Source organism: Acinonyx jubatus, chromosome A3 (assembly GCF_027475565.1).
Source record: "Acinonyx jubatus isolate Ajub_Pintada_27869175 chromosome A3, VMU_Ajub_asm_v1.0, whole genome shotgun sequence".
NCBI classification, from domain to species: Eukaryota; Metazoa; Chordata; class Mammalia; order Carnivora; family Felidae; genus Acinonyx; species Acinonyx jubatus.
Window position 1 is genome coordinate 130,136,819 of NC_069388.1, and position 23,511 is coordinate 130,160,329.

Below are 23,511 nucleotides of genomic sequence, written 5' to 3' on the forward strand. Positions count from 1 at the left end.
AACTGTTTCAAAATGCTCAAAGAACTAAAAGACGATGAGATGAACCTTAAGGAGCAAGCTATGAGCAGAACAGAAATATCCATAAAGAGACAGAAAATCCAAAATAACAAAGAAAAGCACCAAAAAAAAAAAAAAATTCTAGAGTTGAAAAATATAGTACCTGAAACGAAAAATCCACTAGAGGGACTCCCAGGCAGATTCAAGCAGAAAGACTCATCAAACGAGAAGACAGGATAAAGAGAGTATCAAGCCTGAGGAATAGAAAGACCAAAGATTGAAGAAAAGTAAACAGAGGTTAAGGAACCTGTGGGCCCCATCCAGCAGCCAATATATGCATTGTGGGAGTCCCAAAAAAAGGAGAGAAAGAAAGGGGTGGGAGAACATTTGAAAAAATAAGAACAAAGCTGAAGGACTTATACTTCCTGATTACAAAACTCACTACAAACCTACAGTAGTGAAAACAGTGTGGTACTGGCATAAAGACAGACAAACAGACCAATGGAATAGAACAGAGACCCCAGAAATAAACCCTCATATACATCCTCAAATGATTTTTGACAAAGACGTCAATACCATTCAATGGGGGAAAGGACAGCTGTTTCAACACAGAGTGCTGGGGAAGCTGGAGATCCATACGTAAAAGACTGAAGCTGGAGCCCTATCTCACACCATATATAAAAATTAACTCAAAACAGAACAAAGACTTGGACCCCTACCTCGCACCATATATAAAAATTAAGTCAAAATATCACTAATCAGCACTAATGGCATGGAGGGAACAACAAATTGCTCAAAAACATTTAGAATAAAAGCTCAACCTCACTCGCTGTGAAATATTTTTCACTTATCATAGTGGCATATTGAAAGGATTTATGATTTCAGCACTGGCAAGTACTCTGGGAAACAGGAATACCAATGCCCTGTGGATACAAGGTGTTAATTGGTACAGCCTAGTTACAGAGTACTTTCAGAACAGCCATCAAAAGTTTTTAACACATAAGATACTTTTGCCCAGCAATTTCACTTCTGGGAATTGGTTCTTCTGATAATCTTGCTCCTGTGCACAAAACCATCTACACAAAGATGCAAAAGACATCTCTATGGTACCAGCAAGGGACCCAGGTGATAAAAATGGATCACCAAGAAGTCTCTAAGGAAGAAGGAGGAAGGTCTTTTATGGATTGCCACGAAAGGTTGTACATCTTTGGGTAAAGGGGGAAAAAATAGGGGCACCTGGATGGCTCAGTCAGTTAAGGATCTGACTTCAGTTCAGGTCATGATCTCGCGGTTTGTGGGTTTGAGCCCCACATTGGGCTCTGTGCTGACAGTTCAGAGCCTGGAGCCCGCTTTGGATTCTGTGTCTCCCTCTCTCTCTGCCACCCTCCCCCCTGCCCCTTCCCCACTCTTGCACGCGCTCTCTCTCTCTCTCTCTCTCAAAAATAAACATTAAAAAAAACCATTTTTTAAGGGGAAAAAGAATAATAAATAATACCTATAGGTATGGTCCCATTTTTGTAAAAACAAAAACAAAAGACATAAAACTACGCGCTTGTATTATGCATGGAAAAGTCCATAAAGATTGGCACTATATTGTTGAAATGGTTTCTTTTACAGAATAGGACTGCAGAGGTGGGATCCGGATTTTAAAACTACCAGCCATGTATTAATAATAAAGCAAGAATAATGGTAGTGCAAATGAACAAAGCAGTAAGTAAATGAAGTATTAAATTCAAGGGCATGCTGCCTGGGCTCAGCTGGTTAAGATTTCTTTCAAATTAACCTTGCCAGTCAAATGGGGAGCCAAGGGGAGAAAGTGAGAAAGACGGGGATGGGGAGGTGGGGGCATCATCCAGGTGTGAGGCAGGGCAGGTAGGGAACTGACAGGGAGGGGGGGGCCCTTCAGGAGCTGGGCAGGCAGAATCCAGATGCTAGAACCCCAGGGGAGGGGTGGGAGGAGGTCAGGAAAGAAGGGCTGCCTGGGCCCGGTGTGCAATGAAAATGCTCTTTCTGAGAACGCTGTGTGGCACCTCTCGGCGCTGCTGATTTCCGGACCCTGAGATCCAAGGGGGCTGCTCCCTCCGGCCCTTGGGACCCAGGATAACTCAAGCGCTGAGAGCACAGTAGGACAAAGACCCCTGAGATCTCTGTCTCCCCCCTCTCCTCCTCCCGAAATCCCATGCTCACCCGACTGGCTGTCATGAAGGGCTCCAGGGTCCTTCCAGACCCTTCTTGGATGGACAACGGACACACAGGAGAGGACTAATCTCCACTCACCGGAGTGCCCCTGGCCCAGGACCCAAGCACAGAGGACAATCTTCCTAAAGGGTAGCCCCACTGCAACCACACGCACAGCAAAGCTTCATGTGTTTCCTCCTTCCAGAGCGCCCCTGTGGGCCCAGCTTTCATCATGGCGCCCCCCTTCGGCCGGAGGTCGGCTCCCACCTGCCCCACCCCTGGCCTTGTGGGAAGAGGGGCTGAGTCTCACCCGCCCAGTTCGCTGCGGAGGGAGTGTGGTTATCAGGTTCCGAGGCCCTGAGTGCATCCCTGGGAAGCAGAACAGAGGGCTTTCCCCCCTTCCCCGGGTTTTCTGGATAATTCAGGCAAAAGCAGACTGAGGTTGGTCTGGTTTTCAGAATTACTCCAAGCCTGGGTGTTGAGGGCCAACAGGTGACTGGGAGGGTCGGAGGGAGTTTCCATAGGGTTTTGAAGCAAGAGTGGCAATAACTTGTCTCTAGTGAGCTGTCCTCGGGCCTCAGGCACTTTGTGTACATGTATGTTTCCATAAACCAATGACAGAGGAGGCGAGGCCATGGTGAGCTCAGGAAACTGAGGTTCAGAGAGACCACGGCACTTGCCCAAGAGCCCTCTGCTGGTGGCCTCGACATCAGCTAGTACCGCCCCCCTACCCTGCCCCTACCGCAAGCCTCTGTCCACGGCAAGAACTGCTCTCAGAGCACCAGCGGCTAATGTGTCCCTCTCTGGATAATCAAAACCCCAAGCACACCCCGCGGAGGAGGAGGGGGGGGGGGTGCTCTGATAGGTCCAGCCTCCCTTTGCAGCCACTCAGAAGCCCTGAGAAGTGAGGCCCAGAAGCTTCCGCACAGCTGGTGACTCACAGAGCCCCTGGGCACCTCACCCCGCTCCTTTGTCTCTGCTTCCTCCTCGGTGGCCACAGGACAATGAAATCAACATGCCTTGCAGCAATGATCAGGAACAAGTGACTAGACTGTGATTCTGTGACTTTCTTCTAATAAATATAAAGATCCAATGAGGCCTCTGAGAAGGTTTCCCACTTGGGGCTCTGGAGGGCTCTGGCCACAGAGATACGATGCTTTGAATTCCGAACTTGCTTCTTAGAAACTGGGAGTTGCAATAAGGGACCAATAATTCCATCCTTAGAGGGATCCCCTCTGCACACCATTTGTAAAGCCTTTCAGCAAAATTCGCCATCGTTCCAAACAGAATTTGCTTTGGCCAAGTTGGCATTCGCAGCTTGATTTACCCACACGGTCGTTGATGATCCTTGGTTCTCTTCAAAAACCAGTCTACCCTCAGAGAAAATTTGCTCCCTAAGGGGCTATGGCCAAGGAAGGCCCCTTGTTCTGAAGGGTTACTGAAATGCTCCGGGGTCCCACAGCCTTTGAGGGGTAACCAGGCAGTCCCCTAAGCACCTGGCTTAGAAGAGAGCCTGGGATGTGTTCAAGGTCTAGAGCATTTTCCAGAAAGTCAATCCACCCAGCAGCCCAGGCACCGTGCCCAACTGCAGGGGTCCCACCCCCACGGGGCTGGGCCCAGCGCCCACAGTGTGAACAGCGGCCCCGGAGCGGTCCAACCTGCGGCCCGCCCCAGAGGACGAAGGCGCAAAGGCCAGAGCCCGCAAATCACGAAACCCGGTGGCTGACGCACACCTGAAAATATGCTTCCTCTTGCGGGTTACCGAGAAATACGCATTAAAGCAATCACACCTCATTTTCATTTCGCCAGGTAAACAACAAGAGTGTTTCGAGGCAGTAAACTAACAAGGGTATGATGAAACAGCACTTCCTGGCAACCTCATTGGAGAACAACTTAGCCATATGTACAAACCGCTTTAAATATGCCTATATCCTTTGACCCGGTAATTCCACTTTTGGAAATGCAGCTGTAGGAGGCAGCCAAAAATGTGGCTGAAGATGTACGTGATGATCTTAATCAGGGTGTTATTAGAATAGAATGAAATAAGTGTTTTACTACCACAAAAAAGAAAAACTTAAAGAAGCCGTCCCTCCATTAAAAATCCTTGACATTAGAGTCACGCCAGGGTAGGGTGACGAGAATATGGTCTGCCCACAACGGTAACTAAATGGTTAGTTTACCATTGTGTAGTGTCCCGGTCGGAAGGGCCTTCAGAGACCCAGGAGAGATGGGGACTGATTTGAGGTCACACGGCCCGGAGGTAGCCGACCGGGGTAAAAATAAGACCTCAGTTTTACAGTAAGAAAGCGGATTTAATAACAATGTTCTTTCATAAAACCTCTTCTTGGGGGCACCTGGGTGGCTCAGTCAGTTAAGCGTCCGACTTCGGCTCAGGTTGTGATCTCACAGTTCATGGGTTCGAGCCCCGTGTCAGGCTCTGTGCCGACCGCTCAGAGCCTGGAGCCCGCTTCAGATTCTGTGTCTCCCTCTCTCTCTGCCCCTCCCCCGCTCACGCTCTGTCTCTGTCTCTCAATAATAAATAAATGTTAAAAAAAAAAAAAACAAAAACCCTCTTCTCATTTAAATTCCTTGTCTCTTTGCACTACGATAATTTTTTTTTTAATGTAAAGAAAGCAATAGACTGTTCAGGCAAACATTTTCTCAAGGCCACAGACTGGGGGCCTCCCAGCCACTCTGACTACGGGACTCCCCTCAAGGTCAATCACCTTCTAGGGGCCGTCAACACACATTTCATGGTAATCATCAGGGAAGGTGTTACTTCTCTTGGTTTATCAGAAAACACCCAGGCTTTCTATTTGCATGAAATGCCCAGAACAGGCAAATCCATACAGCAAGTGGTTTGGGGGGATGGAGGAGGGAGGGGGTGGTGGCGAACAGGCACAGGGCTTCCTTCTGAGATGATGAGAAGGTTCTGGAACCAGATGGTGGTGACGGCTGCATTACTTTGGAAATATACCAGAGACCAATGACTAGCGCACATCGAAGGGGTGAATATTCCGGTGTGTGAATTATGTCTTAATTTTTCAGAACACGCCCCAGCCTTTCTCTTGGCTTTGAGGGTGAAGACCCAGTCTGGAGGAGAATGTCAAGGACGGATGTGGCCCTTTAGGCTGGATGTCATCACCTTCTCCTAAGCCCCTTGGCTCTGCCCCTTCCTTTTCCATCACCGCTATAATTTTACAGTTCCCACAAACCTGCCTGCGCCCTGTCCTGGGTCACTGTCCGAGGCGGGCCACGTCATCTTTCTCCAACTCTCCTTCAATGGCTTCCTCTCTGGTTGTCTTGCCTCGCTCAGTCTGGACCCCTCCTGTTCTATCCTGCCAACGGCAACCAGAGGGATCTCTAAAAATACACAGCTTAGCGTGCCACTGGGCCGTTTCAACTACGTCCGTGGTTTTCCAAGAAGTTCCAAGATTGATGTTCGAGCTTCTGAGCAGAGTTTACAAAGAACGCTCCTGCCTGTCGGGTCTTCTCCTTCCCCACCCACTCACCACTGCCCGTCCCGCGCCAGCCTCCTCTGCAGGCACCTGGAATATCTCGAGCCACCTGGATGCTACTCACCCTTTATAACAACAGCCCAAGTGCCCCTCCTTGTGGCAAGTCCACCCCTAACAAACACAAGAGAGCATCAGATAACGCCCCCACCCAGTACAAGCTGCCTCTTGCCCTCAATAGAAACACACGGTCCATTATGTCCCAGGCAATATTATGCGGGAGCGCTAGTGAACAAAGCGACCATAGTTGCTGCCCCCATGGGGCTCCCTAGAAACTGCCCTCCACCATAGCACTTATCATACTGTCAGAAGTGTTGGTTTCCTCATCTGGGCGCTCCGCCGAAACAAAGAGAGCTCTGAAAAATTACGAATCGTACGACCACCAGCTCCAAGGAAAATACAGTGGTTCCTGGAAAATGCACAGATGCCCAGCAAATGCTGGCCGGCTGGACAAGTGCCTTAAGATGTGAAGCAGGATGTTGGACCGGTGCTCCTCAGAGCCATCATGGTCCTCCCCCATTTTTGCTTTGTCCACGTGTCACACGGGATTGAAATGATCTCTATAGTCATCTACCTCTTCTCCCAGAATGTGATCTTTTCAAAGAACGGCCATTTCCTTAAACAACAACAACAACGACAACTTAGTATTCCCCGTGTCCACAAAATTCTAAGTACTCAATGCAACTGAAATAGTAAGCTTAGCCCATGACAAGGGGGCCATGTCCTGGGACCACAGGGGACCCCAGGCTTTAGAAGGTCCCCAGGTGACCTTCCTCCAAGCCACATCCATCCCATAGGGCCAGGAAGCAATCCAAAGGTTTGAGGGTCAAAGGGGATGTGTACCCACACTCTGTGTACCCAGGACCCCAGCTGCCTCAACGGGTAGGTATTTACCTAAGAGAAATTAAAAACATACGCCAATGCAAAGATTTTACATGAATGTTCATGACAGCTTTCTTTTCAATAGTCCCAAACTGGAAGGCATCTAAGTGTCCCCCACCAGGTAAATGGATAAAGAAATTGGGGCTTACCCATAAAATAGAATATTACTCAGCAGTTAAAAAATGACTGTTAATAGACACACGACAACAAGGATAAATCTCAAATAATGATGTGGCATGGAAAACCCAGACCAAAAAAAGAAGAGTACACACCACCTCATTCTATTCATACAAATGTTCTACAAGACGCCAACAGTCTTATAGGGACAGAAAACATATCAGCGCTCAAACTGCTGAGAAGGAAACTGATCACAGAGAGGCACAAAGAAACTTTGGGGGGGAAGGATATGTTCATTATCTTGGCTGTGGCGGTGGCTTCACAGATGTGTGTGTCTCAAAACTCATCAAATTGTCCACTTTGAAAACTTGCTATCTATGGCTTATCATTTGTCTACATAGAGCCATTAAAAAAAAAAAAAGCTGCTATACCCAGGCAGCGTTACTTAACTGTCAAGTTCATAAAAACCCAACATTTGACAACACGCTTTATGAGAACGGGTTAGGAAAATGCGGACTGGCCTTCATTGTGGGTGGAAAGGCAAAAGGGTCAACCCAGAGACATCTGGCAACATCTGTCAAAATTACAAAAGCATAGGGCCCTCAGACCCAGCAGTCTGCCTCTGAGAATCCGTCCTGCAGATACACGCACACTCTCTCCCGTGCAGAGTAACGGTAAAGGTGCAAGATTATATCCCGAGGCACTGTTGCCAAGAGCCCCCTTCCCCATCAGAGTAAATAAGCCAGTGCCCACCTTGGGGCTGGTCAATAAACTATGGGACCGTCCCCATGTGGAATGCTGGCTAGCTTAAAAAGACAGAAAGCTCTTTATGGACCAACAGGAGAAATCTCCCAGGATATAACGCTAAGTGAGAAATCAGCAAGATACGCCCCAGCGCATGTGGAGTACTACTTTGTGCTTAAAAAGGGAAACAATACAAATATATACTGGAATTTTCTTCCATTTGCATTAAGAAGCACTGAAAATGTACTGAAGCAACTCCTAAAACTGGCTTTCTTCAGCAGAGGCCAGGGAAGGGGTCACCCAGGGGGGAGAGTGCAAGGGAGACTTCTCATTGTTTTTATCTTTGATGCATGTGAATGTATTACCTGCTCAGAAAAAAAAATTTTTATTATAAACTTTCTAATCTCCATTTAGAGTCCCTGGTCTTGAGATCAACTTCCCAGAAATGCGTTAAGATCAAACAGGGTTGGGGCCCTGGGTGGCTCAGTCGGTTGAGCGTCCGGCTTCAGCTCCGGTCACGATCTCAAAGTTCACAAGTTCGAGCCCCGCGTCGGGCTCTGTGCTGACAGCTCAGAGCCTGGAGCCTGTTTTGGATTCTGTGTCTCCCTCTCTCTCCGCCCCACCCCAACTTGCACTCTCTGTCTCTTAAAAATGAGTAAGTGTTAAAAAAAATTTTTTTTTAACTTGCCCCTCCAGCCCTTGAACATCAGGGCAGTGTAAGTGACTGCCATCTACGCAAGGTGTGACGAGCCAACTCAGAGCACAGGGTGAACGTGGTTGGGCTGAGGTCTGGAGGACAGTGGAGCCCTAGGGTCCCAGGATCGGGAGAGATCCGAGACGCAAGTAAGCAAGCGCCTTCTACTAAAGTTAGCCTCCAAAGGATTATTTTGTGGATTTCACAATGTTGCCTCAGGCTGACCCTGACCCCAGGCCTGCTGCACACAAAGCAGCCAGCCGGCATTCCTTCCTTCCCTGCTGGCGGGACTTCTGGTTTGGTGAGAGCTCCCAGGACCTGGGGGGTGGGGGCGGGGACTGTCAGGTACTGGGCCACCTCAGGCAAAGCAGAGATCGCCACAGCAGGGCCCCCGAGGAAGGGATAAAGGCAGGGCAGGCAGGGGGGAAGCTAACCGAGCCATGTGCCAAAGCCTCTGGCTGGGGCAGGCAGAGAAGCAGGTGCACGGGGCTCAGGCCTGACACTCATCAGCCACGTGACGTTGCACACACAGCTCCACTCCGTGCGCGTCAATATTCTCGTCTATAACGGGAGGATTAGTCACGCCGTCCGCAGGGCTGTGGTGAAGATTTCATAAGAAATAGAGAACTGAACAGTGCCTGATACGGTGCCTGGCACCCAGCGAGCGATCCGTGAATGGCACCTGCCAGAACAGGGTGGTGGAGAACTCAAGACCGAAAACAACACAAACAGAGGCACACAGGACATCAAGTGCAGCCCTCGGTGGAGGCTCCAGTGTCAGAGCTTTTTTGCATCCGGCAAGAACGGCTAACCGCGCCCTGTATGAACACGTGGACACAGCAGGTATGAAAATCATTGATAACTGTCGTTTCTACACACACGTATGTTGAGCCTGAATCCCAGGCTCAGCCCAGTGCCCTCGATACAATGAGAACAAGAGAACCAGGCAACCGCGGAACGCTCAGAAAAAGCAGCAAGATATGAGGTCACAAGAGCACTTCGAATGTCCGAAGATGGAAACAGCACTGACTTCACACTGAAAATGCAGATTTTCGGGCCCCACCTAGACCTACTGACTCAGAAATTCTGGAGGAGTCAGTCATCTATTTCTTTCTTTCTTCCTTCCTTCCTTCCTTCCTTCCTTTCTTTTTAATGTTTATTTTTGACAGAGAGAGAGGCAGACTCCAAGTGGGGGAGGGGCAGAGAGAGAGGGAGACACAGAATCCGAAGCAGGCTCCAGGCTCTGAGCTGTCAGCCCAGAGCCCGATGCAGGGCTTGAACCCACAAACCGTGAGGTCGTGGCTACAGCTGAAGTCGAATGCTTAACTGGCTGAGCCGCCCAGGCTCCCCCAGGAATCTATCTCTTAGCAAACTTTCCAGATGAGTCTGATGCACCCGGCAGTTTAAGAGCCACTGATTTCAGTGTCTGGAAGTGACATGCCAAGTGTGGTCTGCAACCCAGCAGCACAGTATGACTGCAGAGCTTGTAAGAAATGTTGAATCCCAGGGGCTCCTGGGCGGCTCAGTCGGTTAAGCATCCGACTTCAGCTCGGGTCACGATCTCACGGTTCGTGAGTTCGATCCCTGTGTTGGGCTCTGTGCTGACAGCTCAGAGCCTGGAGACTGCTTAGGATTCTGTATCTCCCTCTCTCTGCACCCCTCTGCTTGTACTCTGTCTCTCTCTCTCTGAAAAATAAATAAACATAGAAAGAAAGAAAGAAAGAAAGAAAGAAAGAAAGAAAGAAAGAAAGAAGAAAGAAAGAAATGCTGAATCCCAGGCTCAGCCCAGACCCACTGAGTCAGAATCTGCATTTTCCCAAGATCCCCAGGGCATTCACCTGTCTGTTTGAGAAGCACTGTCTAGAATTCTAGCCCAATGCTGTCTAATAGAAATATAATGTAGCCACGTATGTAATTTAAAATCTTCTAGTAGCCGTGTTAAAAAAATAACAGTGAAACTAATTTTAATAATAGATTTTATGGAACCCGCTATCCCAAACATGGTTGTTTCAACAGGTAACCAGCATAAAATGTTTATTGAGATTTTCCTTTTGTTTTTTTTTGGTACTAAGTCTTTGAAATCTGATGTTTTATACTTTACCCATCTCATTCCAAACTAGCCACCTCTCAAGAGCTCAAGGCCCCATGTGTACAGTGTAGTGAGGATGGAGAACAGAGAACTCTTCCAAATTCTTTTTACGGAGCCATCATCATTCCGACACTAATGTGGCTTTGTGATTCTGTGCTGTCACACAACAGACCAATCTTAATTTTGTGTTAAAAATGAGGACTCTGGGAGCACCATCAATTGAGTGCCCGATTCTTCATTTCAGCTTAGGTCATGAGCCCAGGGTCGTGAGTTCGAGCCTCGTGTTGGGCTCCTCACTGACAGCGTGGAGCCGGCTTGGGATTCTCTCTCTCTGCCTCTCTCTCTCTCTCTGCCTGTCTCTCCCTCTCTCAAAAATAAAGTAAACTTTTTTTTAAAAAAATGGGGGATTCTGGGGGCTCCTGGGTGGCTCAGTCGGTTAAGCGTCCAACTTCAGCTCAGTTCATGATCTCGCGGTTCGTGGGTTCGAGCCCCGCGTCAGGCGCTGTGCTGAGCCTGGAGCCTGCTTTGGATTCTGTGTCTCCCTCTCTCTCTGCCCCTCTGCCACTGGTTCTCTGTCTTTCTGTCTCTCTCTCAAAAATGAATAACATTAAAAAAAATTTTTTTTTTAATTGAGGATTCTGGAGCTAGACTCCTTTGCACCTTACCTTAGCTTTCAATAAGGAAGTTTAGGGCATTTGTGGGCCATAAAATTAATACATGAAAATCCCAATTTATAAATCGTAAACATTTAGAGAAAAGATTTCATTTCTAATAGGAACTAAATAAAAAACAAAATTTGGAGGAAAGTAATCAACGAGATACTGTGCAGGAATTTTACTGAATGAAACATGAAAGTTCTCTACCAGAGGACGAAAGAAAAGGAGTTCAGTCAATTGAAAGATGTACTGTGTTCACAGAAGTACACAAAATGATAAGAATGTTAATCTCCCATAATTTCAGTGTAATCTCTTTTTTTATCATTAAAAAAATTTTTTTTAATATTTATTTTTGAGAGAGAGAGAGACAGCACAAGTGGGGGTGGGGGGTTGAGAGAGAGAGGGAGACACAGAATCCAAAGCAGGCTCCAGGCTCTGAGCTGTCAGCACAGAGCCCACGCAGGGCTGGAACCCACAGACCGTGAGATCATGACCTGAGCCGAAGTCAGACGCTTCACCAACTAAGCCACCCAGGTGCCCCTCAGTGTAATCTTAAATAAATTATCAGTAGGATTGTTGCACTAACCATGTGATAGGTTCTGTCCTAAATGCTTGGGACATATCTAAGTTTAAAAACTTAGATACTGTACTTAATAGATACCTCAAAATAAGGTCTTCAAAGTTTACAAATATTAGGGCTAGAGCACGAACGTATGCGTATTTTTTGTTTTGTTTTACCAAGGAAGGAACCATACAAAATCCTCATAATGATTGCCTCTGGGGAGAGGGACAGGGGTAAGCTGGAATTTTCTTTTTGTACCTTTCTATATCATTCGATTTAAAAAAAATTAATATTTATTTTTGAGAGAGAGAAAGAGAATGAGCGACGGACGGGCAGAGAGAGAAGGAGACACAGAATCCGAAGCAGACTCCAGGTTCTGAGCTGCCAGAGCACAGAGCCCGATGCGGGGCTTGAACCCATAAACCATGAGATCACGACCTGAGCGGAAGTTGGATGCTTAACCGACTGAGCCACCCAGGCGCCCCCTCATTTTTTTAAATGTGTAAGTATAATACTTTGTGAAATGTCAATGAGCAAGACATTTTTAAATGTTGTATTTAAAAAACATCATGATGATTGACCGGTGAATCTGGGTCAAGGCTCTATTCCTTCTCTGCTGCCCTGAGCAGCTCTTTCTAAGAGCATCTTTCTGGGCACGTTGCCTCATCTGGAACATGAAGGGGTTAGATTAGCTCTCTCGGGGTCTCCGTGCAGCTCTAATATTTCAGGATTCTTTCTTCCATTCATTCATTCAGCTGGTTTTGAGGGCCTAGAACGTTACAGGTGCAGGGAGCTACGTGTACCAGTGACCAGCCTCAGGGACGTTACAGCGCGCTGTGGTTAAGTGCTGTGACGCAGGGGTGCGCCTGGTTGTATTAGGACAGGGTAGATCAGCACGTCTGAAAGCAGGGGTGGGGAGGAGAGTCTGGGGGAGCTGAGCAGCATGAGTGGGTACTACTGGGGGTTTACAAGGAGGGGGAGGAGGTCGGAAACAGTCATTAAGAGCTGAACAGCGAACACATCCGGTTAGGACTGTGACACCTAGAGGAGTCCAGATCATTCAAAGGTGTTCAGTTGATACTTGTCCAGTGACTTGAAGAAATGTCATGCGGCCAGGGTAATTTTTTAACTTATATTTTGCTTCTCTTTATTTAAAAAATGGTGTTTTTTTCTAAGTTTATTTATTTTGAGAGAGAGAGAGAGAGAGAGAGAGAGTGAACATGAGTGGGGAGGGGCAGAGAGAAGAGAGAGAGAGAGAGAGAGAGAGAGAGAGACAGAATCCCAGGTAGGCTTCGCAGCTGTCAACGCAGAGCCTGACACGGGGCTCGAACTCGCACACCGTGAGATTATGACCTGAGCTGAAATCTAGAGTCAGACACTTAACCAACTGAGCCACCCAGGTGCCCCTTGCTTCTCTGTAGAATGCCCTCAAGGGCGCCTGGGTGGCTCAGTCGGTTAAGCGTCCGACTTCGGCTCAAGTCATGATCTCATGGTCCATGAGTTCAAGCCCCGCGTCGGGCTCTGTGCTGACGGCTCAGAGCCTGGAGCCTGTTTCGGATTCTGTGTCTCCCTCTCTCTCTGACCCTCCCCCACTCATGCTCTGTCTCTCCCTGTCTCAAAAATAAATAAATGTTAAAAAAAAAAAATTAAAAAAAAAAAACAAACCAGCTTTCTACAATGCCCTTAGAAGAACCCACTCCTTAAGATCTGCATCATTCAGCAGACATCCACACTCAGATACGTAATCTTCGATCCACATCTTTGAGCTAACCCTCAGCCAACTTCATGGAACCACACGGGTAAAGAGAAGCCACCAGCTATACCACAGGTAGGTACTGTGCTCAGTGGCGAATGACAGTCACCAATGTACCACAGAAACCCAGGAGGTATATACGGCTGTCTAAGCATCCGTGAAATGCAATATTTCAATCAGCATCGTGAAGCAAGCTAAGACACTGGGAAGAACTCTAAACAACTGCTAATGGGGGGTGGGGGTGGGGGCGCCTTTTTCAAGATGGAATCATTTGGTTTCTCAAATGTTTGTGAATTACAGGGTAAATACAGAGTAAATTAACAAAGTCACCATGGAGGAATAAATCAAACAAACAAACAAAACAAAACAAAAGGAGAGAGGGAGAGAGAAAAGCCAGGAAGCGAAACCTGCCTTCCAGCTACATGGAAAAACACTCTAGTGCCCCGAGTAAATAAATAATAAAAGGATATGGAAACAATACACCCTGAAAACTCTTGTCCCTCCTCTGTTCTCCTGGCCAGAAGCAGTGCTGACAGGTTTGTGCTGCCTGAGCTACAAACCCAGCTAGCATTTATTTAGCTAATAACACTCGAGGACTCTTTAAAGAATGAGGTAGGGCATTTCAAAGCCCCGAAGCCTGTCAGTTAGTGTATCCCATTATTGGACTCCAAGCTCCAGTATTAACTCCGGAGACAAAGTACCTTGGCACCCGGGCCAGATAAATGCTAGAAATAAAGGGGGCTCAGATCACACCATTTTCCTTTCTCGCCGGTAGGAAGGCTCCTGAGAACATGTACCCACAACGAAAAAGACTGAAACAACACACAGTGACTGTCAATTCTCACCACACCTAGCCCTGTTTTTAGAAAACATCTTAATTCATATAGGTTCTGGTTCCCGATGATAGCCTTAACCTTGCCTGCTCACATACTTTCATATTATTTCTTCAACACACGCTGTGCCACCCGCACAAACAAGCCATGCAACCAGTGGTGTGGAACAGAACACGAATAAAAATGAAGCAAAACACAAAGGAAATGAAGGTGGAAATGAAAATCCAGCATCACAGAATTTTAGAGCTAGAGGAGACTTTGGGGAGTAAGAAACAGGCTAAGGACCTGCACTAGGGCAGATAATTGGTAGCAAAGAAAGATCTAGAAGGGTCTAGAAAAGTCTAGAAAGGTAAAAATGTTGACTAGCTGTCACTTCTGCAGGAGGCCTGGAAACAATTCTCTTCTTAAAGGCAATATTGCCACTTCTCACTATAGGACCTCATGAAGTGGTTTGTCAGGGCTGCTGAGAAAACTGAAAGCAATGGCCAGCCTAGGGCAGTGGGCTGGCCTCCATGGTGTCTGTCAGACCCACCTCCCTATGGAGAGCAGCCTAAGAAAGGAGTTGATATTTAGGGATCAAGCCACTTTCGGGGGGGGGGGTGTCCATTTTTCATAGAACCTGTCCTGGGATTTGACAGTATTTGATTTAACATGATTTCACTCCCTTTCATTCTTCTATGGAAGCAGAGATGTTCCGTACGATCCCATCTTACAGATGAGAAAGCCAAAGGTTTGTTTTCTTTTTCAAAGACTCCAGTGCTGCAAACTACTTGGGGACAAGGGCTGCCTTTAGGTGGTCAGAGCAACATCCTCCATGTAGCAAAACGTTACCAACAAAGGCTGATTTCCACTCTCAGGCAAGGGGTGGGTGAGCCGCAACAGAAGCAGAAAACCAGAAGAGAACCAGGACGGGACACAGACAAAGATCGGTAGGACTCCTATAAAAATGCGGAGGGGGGCGCCTGGGGGGCTCAGTCGGTTAAGCATCTGACTCGATTCCGGCTCGGGTCACGATCTCACCATTCACAGGATCGAGCCCCGCGTCGGGCTGTGCGCGGACAGCATGGAACCTGCTTGGAATTCCCTCTCTGCCTCTCTTGCTCTCAAAATAAATTAAACAATTTTTTTTTTCAACGTGTTAAAACAAAGTGGTGACATGTCACATCACCGTTGCACTGAAAAGACCAAACAGCAATGTTGACAGGCCCTGAGGACCTGAAACCCTCTGTGGAGGTGGTGAGATCCAGCGGGGGGCTGGCTCTGGGTCTGTGTCCTAGTCAGGACCTGGCCGTCATGGACCATTTTCCTCATCTACTCCATCTGTATTCTTTTTCTTGTCTTCCTTTTTTTTTTTTGAGAGAGAGAGAACATGCAAGCTGGGAAGTGGAGCAGAGGCGGGGGGGGGGGGGGGGCGGAGAGAGAGAGAGAGAGAGAGAGGGAGAGAGCCTTAAGCAGACTCCACACTCAGCACAGAGCCACACATGGGGCTTGATCCCACGACACTGGGATATGACCTGAGCCGAAATCAAGAGTCGTTCTCTCAACTAACTGACTGAGCCACCCCGGCGGCCCTGCATTCTTTTTCAATTAAATGAGAACCTCTGGTAAGCAACATGTTTTCAGTTTCACCCAAACTAGGGATTATTATTATTTTAAAACACCCAAATAAACAAATTATGGCAAATCTCTATGACGTAACACTACAGTGGAAGAGTTAATGGCGAGAGCCAAAGTGTAAGATGTGAATGGGGCGCCTGGGTGGCCCAGTCGGTTAAGCGTCTGACTTCGGCTCAGGCCACGGTCTCACGGCTGGTGAGTTCGAGTCCTGCATCGGACTCTGTGCCGACAGCCCGAAGCCTGGAGCCTGCTTCGGATTCTGTGTCTGCCTCTCCCCTGCTTAGAATCTGTCTGTCTGTCTGTCTCAAAATAAACATTAAGAAAATAAAAAAAAAAAAATCAAAGTTTAAGATATGAAGAGAAGAGCAAGTTACAAACACATATAACATGATGTCACTGTTACTAATATATGCATGCGTAAATAACACGGGTAGAAAAAAACTGGATGTACCCACTGCAAATACGATATAACATCACAGTGGTTTTCTCTGAATGGCATAACTCCTGGTGATCTGTATTTTTGTTTTCACGCTTTTCTGTGATCCATATATATTTTCTAATGCTTATGTACCGGGTTTGTAGCAATTAAAAAATAAGTAAATAAATAAATGCCTTGAAGACTTTAAAATATCTTCATGTACTTTTGGTGGGAGTGTGGATAGGGAACAAATCCTTGGAGAAGGGATGTGGGCATATGTGTACAACGTTGCATGCAAATACTCTTTGACCCGGCATTTCAACTTATGACCCACTCCCACGGGTGTGCAAAGAAGTAGACAAAAGGACCATCAAGACGGCATTGGTTGTAATAGCAAAAGACCAGAAGACTCAAATGCCCATCAATAGGGAAATACAAGTAAATTAGGGCACGTCTATTCATGCTAATACAGCCAGTAGAAAAACCCAGCTGTGAAACTATCTCTAAGCGGGGCGCCTGGGTGGCTCAGTCGGTTAAACGTCCGACTTCGGCTCAGGTCGTGATCTCGTGGTTCGTAGGTTTGAGCCCCACATCAGGCTCTGTGCTAATGGCTCAGAGTCTGGAGCCTGCTTCGGATTCTGTGTCTCCCTCTCTCTCTGCCCCTCCCCAGCTCACACTGTGTCTCTTTCTCTCTCAAAAATAAAGAAACATTAAAAAAAAAAAAAAAACACCTCTATCTCTAAGATATGTGATTAAGTGAGAAAAGCAAGGTGCAGGATATATGCAGTCATTTGTGTAAAACTGTTTTTGGTATTTGCACATGTACAGGCTGTCTCCAGAAGGTGCTCCTAAAGATTATAATAATGTTGCCTCAAAAGAAGGAAATGAGGGAAACAGGAAAGAGGAAACCAGATGAGAGGAAAGCTTAATGTAATTGGATAGCCTTCCTTCTGTACTTTTAATCTTTTACTTTGAGCAAATATTACCACAAAAACAAAACCAAACAAAAAACTTTAAAATGCAAAAGCCGCAGGGGAAACCGCATCAATTATTTTTCTAAAGGTTTCAGCACCTTATGCCATAAGCCTCTTCCTTTTGAAGGCAGCCCCCCAGTATTGCTGCCTCCAGGAAAAAAAAACAAAACACAACCATTCAAGGGACCCCAAGTGTTGCTGTTGACCTGGGGCCCTCATGCAGAGTCACGCTGGCTCTTTTTTTACAATTTTTTTAAAGTTTATTTTTATTCGCAAGAGAGAAAGAGAGCTAGTGGGGGAGGGGCAGAGAGAACGGGAGACAGAATCCCAAGCCGACTCCCAACTGCCAGCACAGAGCCCCCTGCGGGTCGCGAACTCACAAACCATGAGATCATGACCTGAGCCGAAATCAAGAGTCTGATGCTCAACCGACTGAGCCACCCAGGCATCTCCACACTGGTTCTTGATGTGACCTCTAGGATCGGGTTTGGACAAGCACGGGTTCAGGCAAAGCAAGAGGCTGTGTCCTTTGACAACACCATCAAATTCTCACTTGTATGCAGTAAATAAGAAATTGTTTACCTTTCAGCAAAGGTATCGAGTTTCCCCAGCTCATCAGAGAGGCCAACAAGGGAATCCAAGGTCCCCACCTAGAAAGGTTGCAAAGACGTTAGCGGCTCGTGCTTTATGGCAGGGAAGGTGTAGGTCACTTTCAACAACAGTGCAGGGACTTCTGTGATTTCCGTCGCCTTAGTTATTCTGGGTCAACGGCCAAACTGGAAATTGGGAAGAGCTCTTAAGAGAAATCAGCGGATTGGGGATATTTTCTCATTTTTAAAGTTTAGCTGTTATTATTATTACTGCCAACAGGATGAACTGTTACATTTCTGCCACAGGAAGGAGCAACTTCTGTATCATTGTGGGACCCCAGCTCATTATCTTCTTAAAGTGGCAGTCTGCTGGTCACATGATCAATCCCCATCGCTGAGGAGGAAATGTACCAGAAAGCAAGTTAAAGAAGTTACCATTTTTTTTTTTTTAGTTTTTATTTATTTATTTTTTAAGAGAGAGAGGAAGAATGCACACGTGTGAGCAGGGGAGGGGCGGAGAGAGCGAGAGAATCCCAAGCAGGCTCTGTGCTGTCAGCGCAGAGCCCAACACGGGCCTCGATCTCATGACCTGAGCTGAAATCAAGCATCGGATGCTTAACTGACTAAGCCACCCAGGTGCCCCAAGAAGTCACCATTTCTAAACGCTTTTCTTTTCCAAGATGTCCAACCAATCCCTGCCTCTGTTCTGCTTTGCTGTTATTAACAATGATCTTGCGGGGGGGGGGGGGGGGGTGGCGGCAGCTTCCTCCCCTCCCCCCACCTCATCATTCCTGCAAGTCTTTCTCTTTTCAGATTACTTATAACGATCTATTTCTTAATGTGAAAATTATTACGCAGCCCAAAACTGTATTGAAAGGTCTCTTCCCGGAATCAGAAGGAGAGACTCTGTGTTCAGATTACCAATCCCCCATCGGACATTAAAAAGCAATTAAGATTAACATTGCGTGTCAAGTATACTTTAATATAAAAAAAATACTTTGAGAAATACCTTAAGAAAGGCAGTTAGGAAATGATGAAGCACAGCTACCTCTAGTAAGTGCAGTTTGCTTCTCTTTCAAGCGACCTGATGTTAAGCCATATTTGGCAGAGGTCATGCCTCTTATCTTTGTTCCCTCCAGTCTAACACATTGCCTTACAAAGAGTAAACGGCGAGTGGATGCTGAATTCCCCGACCTCCACAGCGCCGGTCGACAGGCAAACAGTGGCAGCAACATACGGATTCAGAAATCAGTGCCGCCACTTACCAGATTTACCACCCTCGTCTCCTTTCCCCGCCCTTCCTGATCTATAACGAGGGCCTTGTGAACATTCCAGATGGTGTGTTCAAAGTGCCTGGCCCCCAACATACTGCTCGATAAATGCTAGCAAATAGGGTCGCATCACCAATGATGCTGACGGTGCAGCCCTTTTGGTAGACTGGCCGACTGAGGTTTGAAAAAGAGGACAGGGCAGTTTTCTAGAACGGCTACCGCTGGGCAGTTAGGGCCATCCCTCCAGCACCCACAGTGCATCTGCATAGCTGTCATTGAAAAATGCCTCAAGCCTCTTCTCTCTGGAAGCTTACAATCTTAGGAAGGACCGCGACAAGGCTACTCTTCGGAAGTAAAAAGACTGCACACCTCGTTCCTCTCTCACATTTGTTAGATTCTAACTTTGTTCTCCACAGCAAGAACCCTTAGACTTCCCTGCCTCGTGTCTTTCTGCCATCGGCCCGGTTACCATTAAGTTCCCTTCTTGCCTCTCCATCAGATTCCATCTGAATCTCCCACCCTGCTTCCAGTTCAAGAGCACAATCAAGACCGAAGCTCTCCACGCCTGTACATTTCAACTGTATTGTGGGGCTTCTTGGATGTCGAAGACAAAACAGGAAGAATCCTAGAACAACAACTCACAAGAGCCTAGGTGTGGAAAACACTCTCCGCATTTTTCTTTTTTTTTGAAGACACTGCTACCCACACCCTTCTCTCCCTGTTCATTCTGTCCTGTGTTTTTGGGTCCATAGGAAACACAATTAACTCTGGGCTGTGGCACAAAGTCCCATCCAGACCACTGACTTCCCTGTGCATCGTCCCCCCCAGGCTTATCCTCAGCGTTGCTGCCTTTGACCTATTATTTTCTCCTTGGCTTCCCAGGAGACACCCACCCACCCCAAACCATCATGTCCTTCCTCTCTCCCCAGGAACTTTACCTTGAAGTCAGGAATCGAGAATTTGGTGTTATAAGACAGGTTGGACTTGGAGGTTACCGTGTTCATCCTCTCCAGGGCTTGTAAGTTTTCCTTGTCGCTGGGGGCAGAAATTAACCAAAACTCCGACATGGCTTCCAGACTTCTTTTATCCAGTTACTGACCAGAACCACAGCAACACGCACAAACAGAAACAGGAGGAGAGAAGTGTCAAATATCTCTACTCCTTCACCACTTCCCTTCCCTCAGAATTAATCCTCTCCAGGAGGTGTTGCCTTTACTACATCCCATTCTTTGTCCCCCGCGACCTTCCAATTCAGATTCTCTAGTTGCAAGGACACCCATGTGCTTGCTGATCTGCAGTGCTCTTATCTTCACTTGAAAAGACCGCAAAGTCTTCAGTTGGAAAGCCCTCAGGTCTCCACAAAGGCTCCCAAACCATCCCTAGGGTGGCTCTGACTGGTTTTAAGGGTTGGGGGGAGGGATGGGGACAGCGAGATTCCCGGTCCTTTTACTCCCCTCTCTCCTGACATCAGAGTACAAACGGGGGTGAGGGGGGTGGACAGCCAGCCAGCCAGGCTGGGGCCTTCTGAAACGGTTTCCTCCTTTCCACATTGTACTTTCTGGGATGAAGCGAAGGCAGGAATGAGACAAGGTAGCGTTTTCACATCAGGAGCTTGGGCAAACCCCAGAGAGTTTACTGAGCGGCCTTCAGAATGGTGCCAGCCTTCAAAGTAAGTCTTCAGAAGAGCTCCCCCTCGCTCCCAAATAAGCAAAAAAAGGCGGGGGGGGGGGGGACGACTAAAGTCATCTTCCACCAGCCCCGGTGTGCACTCTGCAGAGGCGGGCATCGTGCTGGGCCTGGCAGTTTCCGTCCAGCGCCTGCCGCTTGCAAAGCCGATTCGTTCTGCTCATTCAAACGTGCACACGCCCACACCTCTGTCCCCTCGGCCCGTGCCTCCCTTCCCATCGCCTCGCGAAGCATCTCCGGAAGGCTAGGGAGAAACAGGCGACAGCCAGCCAGAGCCCCGGCCTCAAAGTTTTTCCTTTTGACCCTCATCTCACTCCACTCCAAGGTACCCCCCCCCCCGGTCCCTCCTAACTCCGGGCACATCGGACGCAGTTCCTCTCGGTCTTGACCGCCGATGGCCTGGGGACAAACTGGCCCGGCGCAGAAGCTGGGGAGATGCCACCTGCCCGGCCCCGGGGAGGGCGCCGCGGAGGCGCTGGTTCTCTGGCTCCCACCGGGAAAGCGCGGCCCCGGACGGCGGACCCGCGTGCGCGGGCCGGCCCGCCCCGGTCCCCCGGGTCTCGGCGCCGCCTCTCCCGCTGCCGCCCCGCGTCCCCGACCCGCCGCGCGTCCTCTTACCGGGAGCCGGCGGCCGCGCGGGCGTGCTGGGGACGGGCACGGGGCCGGAGCGCACGGCCGGCTCCCGGGAGGCAGCGGCTTCTGCGCGGCGCCCCGCCCCGAGCTTTTATCCGGAGCGGGAGGCGGCCCCCGCCCGCCCCTCGGGCATTTGCATACCCGGCCGCCCGCCTCCCGCGGGGGCCCGGCTGCGGCCCGCGCGCGTCCCGGGCCGCCGGGGCCCTGGGTCGCCCCCTCGCCCCCGACCCCGCCCAGGTGGGTCGGAGCGGGATCCGGGGGGGGGGGGGAGCCTCGGGCGGGGTCTGCAGTGCGCAACGTAGCGGAGCGCGCGGGACGTGCCAGACCGAGCGAAGCAGGTGGCGCGAAGTACTCGGGACTCCCGCCCCCACCCGGCGATGACCGAGCACGGGGGGCTCGGGAATCCCGCGGCGAAGAGGCCTGATCTGTGGGAAGAAACGCCACAGGTCCACGTGTGTTTTGGAGCACACCTGGACAGAGGCCCAGACCTTCCTGGGCTTGTGGGCGTGAGCTTGCCGCTGGTTGCCAAGGGAACTCCCCACTGCCAGGCGCGCCCACCTCACCTTACCCCCTTCAAAGCTGCCCTGGATTTTGGAGGGGTTTAAAACTCAGAGTCTGAGTACCAGGATGTGGGGTCGTGATCCGTGCTGTTTGAAACAAGACAAGGAACCCCCGGAAATTAACGTCTGAATGTTAAACAAAACAAGAAAACCCGACTTCATTTCCTCTGGAGTAATGGAGGAAACTTTAGTGTAGCCTTCCCTGTGGGCGACGTTTTTGGTGGTTTCTGGGAAAGATAAAAATCTCAGAATGAGTTTTGTTTTGGGGGGGGGGGGCGGGTGTTGAAGAAGGTTTGGTGGCTTCCTGGAGAATGAACTGTGCCTTCCTAGATAAAACTAGGGGGACCGTCATCCTATTGCCGAGAATGCTTTCGGGTCTTCGGAAGGGAAGGGAAGGTGTAACTCCAGATGCTCGCACGAGAAGCCCCAGATGCGGAACAGAAAGGTGGTTTCTAAGATCACAACATGCTCGCACTGCAATCCTGTTGTGGGTTTGGAACTGGCAGTTCGGAACTCCCAACACCTGCGCCGTGCATCATCGTTATTGGGACACTCGTGTGCATTAGTCAGTCCTTGCAACATCTTCCCGAGGGTGGACACCTGAAACCAAGGGATGAGGAAACGCCATGGGCACAGGGAGGTTAAATGGTGATTCCAAGCGAAGGAGTGGCCTGGTTGCACATTGAACCTGGGGTCTCCAATCTTGGACTTGACCCTGTGATGCCATTCTTTCCAGCTAGGCAAAACAGAATTGTAGAGCTGGGGGCAAACCCTAAGTACAAAGAAGAGTAAGGTTGCCCCACAAGTTGCATGAATTGCTGGGTGTCGTGTCACTGGCTAATGGCAAAGCTACGCGTGGGACTGAGGGTCCTTTGCCTTGCTCCCAGCAAGCCTGCAGGACGGGGTCGTAACTCAGGGGAAGAAAGCATGTTTTCCATTTCAGATAACATTCAGAGCCACTGACCTGGCTTCTTAGAGACTGAGCAACACATTTAGAGGTGTTCCCAACGTTTGCTTATGGCACCATTCTTTCTGGAAGTATGGTTTCCTCTAACGAGCTTGTTTCATGGAATAAAAGACACGTCAGACACAAAATAACTCCCGGACGTCTGATAAAGAAAATATTGAGGGCCTCCAGTGTTCCTTGTCTGACTTAAAATCTTCCTACTCAAAATCTAAAATCTTTCTGGTTATTGTACATCTTGCTTGGGCTTCTTGTTAAACATCGGAAGTTGTAATAGTTGATGACTACTGTTCTAGAGATAGCATGACTTTTTTCAACTAACTTTTTTCTGCTCCTCAAGGTAATTCTATCCTGCGTATAGAGGATTTGGAAACCAGAAAAGTATAAAGAAGAAAGTAAAAAATTGGCTATATTTCCATGATCTCAAAATAACCACTGTTAACATTCTCTTTGTTACTTCTTTTTCTTCCTTTTTTTTTTTTTTCTTTTTAGGTAGTCTTCACTACCTCCCAGCATGGAGCCCATCGTGGGGCTTGAACTCACGACCCTGAGCTCCAGACCTGAGCTGAGATCAAGAGTTGGACGCTTAACTGACTGAGCCACTCAAGCACCCCCCCTCTTTGTTATTTTTTAACGCATATTCGTAAATACAGGCATAGACTTTTTGGCATGACTGAGATTACATATTATACATAAGGGTCGGCACCCTTCTGTTGATTGTTTTTTAAAGATAAAAAAATTATCAAACCTATCTTATCAGCGAAGGATAATCCAATGT

The 23,511-nt window shown here is 48.4% G+C and overlaps 1 protein-coding gene across 15 annotated transcripts in view; it reads right to left on the minus strand.

The window, feature by feature from the left end:
• The window catches only part of ATP6V1C2 (ATPase H+ transporting V1 subunit C2), a 52,585-nt gene extending 31,246 nt beyond the window's left edge, over positions 1 to 21,339 (minus strand). For 12 of the 15 annotated variants that reach the window (XM_027077896.2, XM_027077891.2, XM_053201244.1 and 9 more), the window contains exons 1-3: positions 21,195 to 21,339; positions 19,829 to 19,984; positions 17,612 to 17,679 (exon numbers count right to left, since the gene is read on the minus strand). In XM_027077896.2, the coding sequence (XP_026933697.1) occupies positions 17,612 to 17,679; positions 19,829 to 19,957 (197 nt within the window). In that variant the 5' untranslated portion in view covers positions 19,958 to 19,984; positions 21,195 to 21,339. Of the gene's footprint in view, positions 1 to 17,611; positions 17,680 to 19,828; positions 19,985 to 21,194 lie in introns of those variants that run through there. The other 3 variants (XM_053201248.1, XM_053201246.1, XM_053201249.1) reach the window with 2 other exon arrangements.
• Positions 21,340 to 23,511: the final 2,172 nt, after the last annotated feature.